This window comes from Propithecus coquereli, unplaced genomic scaffold (assembly GCF_000956105.1).
Source record: "Propithecus coquereli isolate 6110/MARCELLA unplaced genomic scaffold, Pcoq_1.0 Scaffold18, whole genome shotgun sequence".
Classification (NCBI taxonomy): domain Eukaryota; kingdom Metazoa; phylum Chordata; class Mammalia; order Primates; family Indriidae; genus Propithecus; species Propithecus coquereli.
The window spans coordinates 9,694,811-9,696,830 of record NW_012142745.1 but is presented as its reverse complement, the minus strand read 5'-3'; the positions used below and the strand labels follow the sequence as shown (position 1 = coordinate 9,696,830).

General features: G+C 33.6%; 1 protein-coding gene across 1 annotated transcript in view; it reads right to left on the bottom strand.

Annotated features, from left to right (window-relative positions):
- Positions 1-2,020, bottom strand: part of DAW1 (dynein assembly factor with WDR repeat domains 1) — an 89,465-nt gene that overhangs the window by 11,209 nt on the left and 76,236 nt on the right. Inside the window, exons 8-9 of the mRNA XM_012642474.1 lie at positions 1,122-1,220; positions 209-323 (exon numbers count right to left, since the gene is read on the bottom strand). Of these exons, the coding sequence (XP_012497928.1) occupies positions 209-323; positions 1,122-1,220 (214 nt within the window). The remainder of the gene's footprint in view (positions 1-208; positions 324-1,121; positions 1,221-2,020) is intronic.

The window sequence follows — 2,020 nt, the reverse complement described above, 5'->3', positions numbered from 1 at the left end:
GTGACACAGACTTTGTATAACATCACATGAGGTTATCAAGAATATGACATGGACATACTGTAGCGACATACATGGTCACCACAGAAATGAGGCATAGTTTCCATCATATCTGGTCATCAGGGAGATGAACCATAGTGAAGAATCACGCATATTTATAAAGCAAAGAATAAATCCTTCTACAAATTCAATGTATGAACAGACTACCTACCATCTGCTGAAGCAGTTGCAATAAGCTTTCCAGCATAATCAAAGCAGCTATCAAGTATTTCATCATCATGTCCTGTTAAAGTTGCCATACATTTTCCATTTGTAGCATCCCATAGCTGCAATTTTAAAACAAACAAACAAAAAACAAAAACAAAAAAAATCTATGATTTTCTATCTAAAGTATGACGATGGCCAGTGGTCTTCATGACATACTTAATGGCTGGCTAAAAAACCATGCTGTGTCCATTGCTTGTACAATTCTCAAAGGTTCAGTTTTACCTTGATTCATTACCAGAGACCACAGTCAACCCCTCTAGCAGGCACACTTTGGTCACAGAGAAGACCAACATCGGTCATTTAGAATCTGCCACTATATTAAGAAAAGAAAAAAATCTCAAAGTGTATGCTTTACTGGTTGGAATGGATGTGTCCCCTTTTTATAGGAAGGACATCAAATGATAAGGAGCTTGATCTAAAACTACAATGCCAGAAAACGAAAAGTACATGGTAAGATTATAATACATTTGGTATATAATCAAATGATAATTCCAGAGTATACACTCTTAGTAAATATTTTTTAAAGTGCAAAAATTAGGGGCAAGTTAGACACTGTATTTGAGGCTCCTCGAGGGTTACTCTAACCAAAGTTTAATAAATGAATAGTGGAACATTAAACAAAAATAATCTGTCTTTTCAAATAAAATCTTTAATACATTTGAAGCACTTAAAATTACTTTACTATCTCATAATTTCTTTAAACTTGGAAAACGTAAAACTTGAAATAAAAACATTACCAATTATTATTTATAAATTAATACCTTAATCACCTTTGAAATGTGTTAATGTTACAATGAATATGTGACACAATAAAGACTATAGACACAACATAAAGCAAAGATGTTTCTCAAGCTCACCATGCAGGTTTTGTCCATAGAGCCAGTTAATATTAGAGAGCAATCCCAATTGAACAAGGCACTGCTAATCTCAGCACAATGACCAATTAAAGTATACACCTTCCTACAAAATGGAAATAATCAAAACTAGTGAAAGAATTCTTACTTTAGTATATGCACACAACTAATGAGGCCAAGTCCATCTGTGTAAACTAATCTAAATTTTGGTCTTTACAAAATAATATATTTGATGACAAAACAAAAATGGATCTGCTACAGCTCAAAAGGAAGCTACTAATAACTTCATTTCAAGAAAAAGGTACTCAAATTTTAAACAGTCACTATAACATTACTTGAGGCAACACTTCAAAAAGGAATGGGTAACAAATAGTAAAGGCAGTCTAAAATTCTAGAAATACTATTGTACCAGGTGAGTGGACCTTTGCTCGTTCAGAAACTACATGTGAAATGACGGGAAGGCCCCTCCTTCTCCCTCATTTCTCATTGCTCACATCTTGGTCAGTACCCCTGATAATTAGCCCCTCCATCAAAATGCAGGCAAATCCATGAGTGGAGTTTTCCAACACAAATATGCTAATTTAGTTAACTTCTTAGCAACTAGGACCAAAAATCATTAGGAAGGAAATTAAAGTTCTTGGACTAAATTAAATTTGGGCAATTAACTATGAGTTTTATTTATTCATGGTATTCATGCCTACCATAATGAGAAGCCACTGAAATTTGATTATATAGTACATGGAATAAATAACAGCTGTATAACCAGGCGACTGCTAACATTCTCCTTCGTGTTGCTGTTTGACATTATTTGCTCAGAATGCTGAGAAAGTACATATTTTGTGGTTCAGAAATATCATTAAAGAATGAATTTATGTTTTTGATGTATCCTATTCCTACAGAAT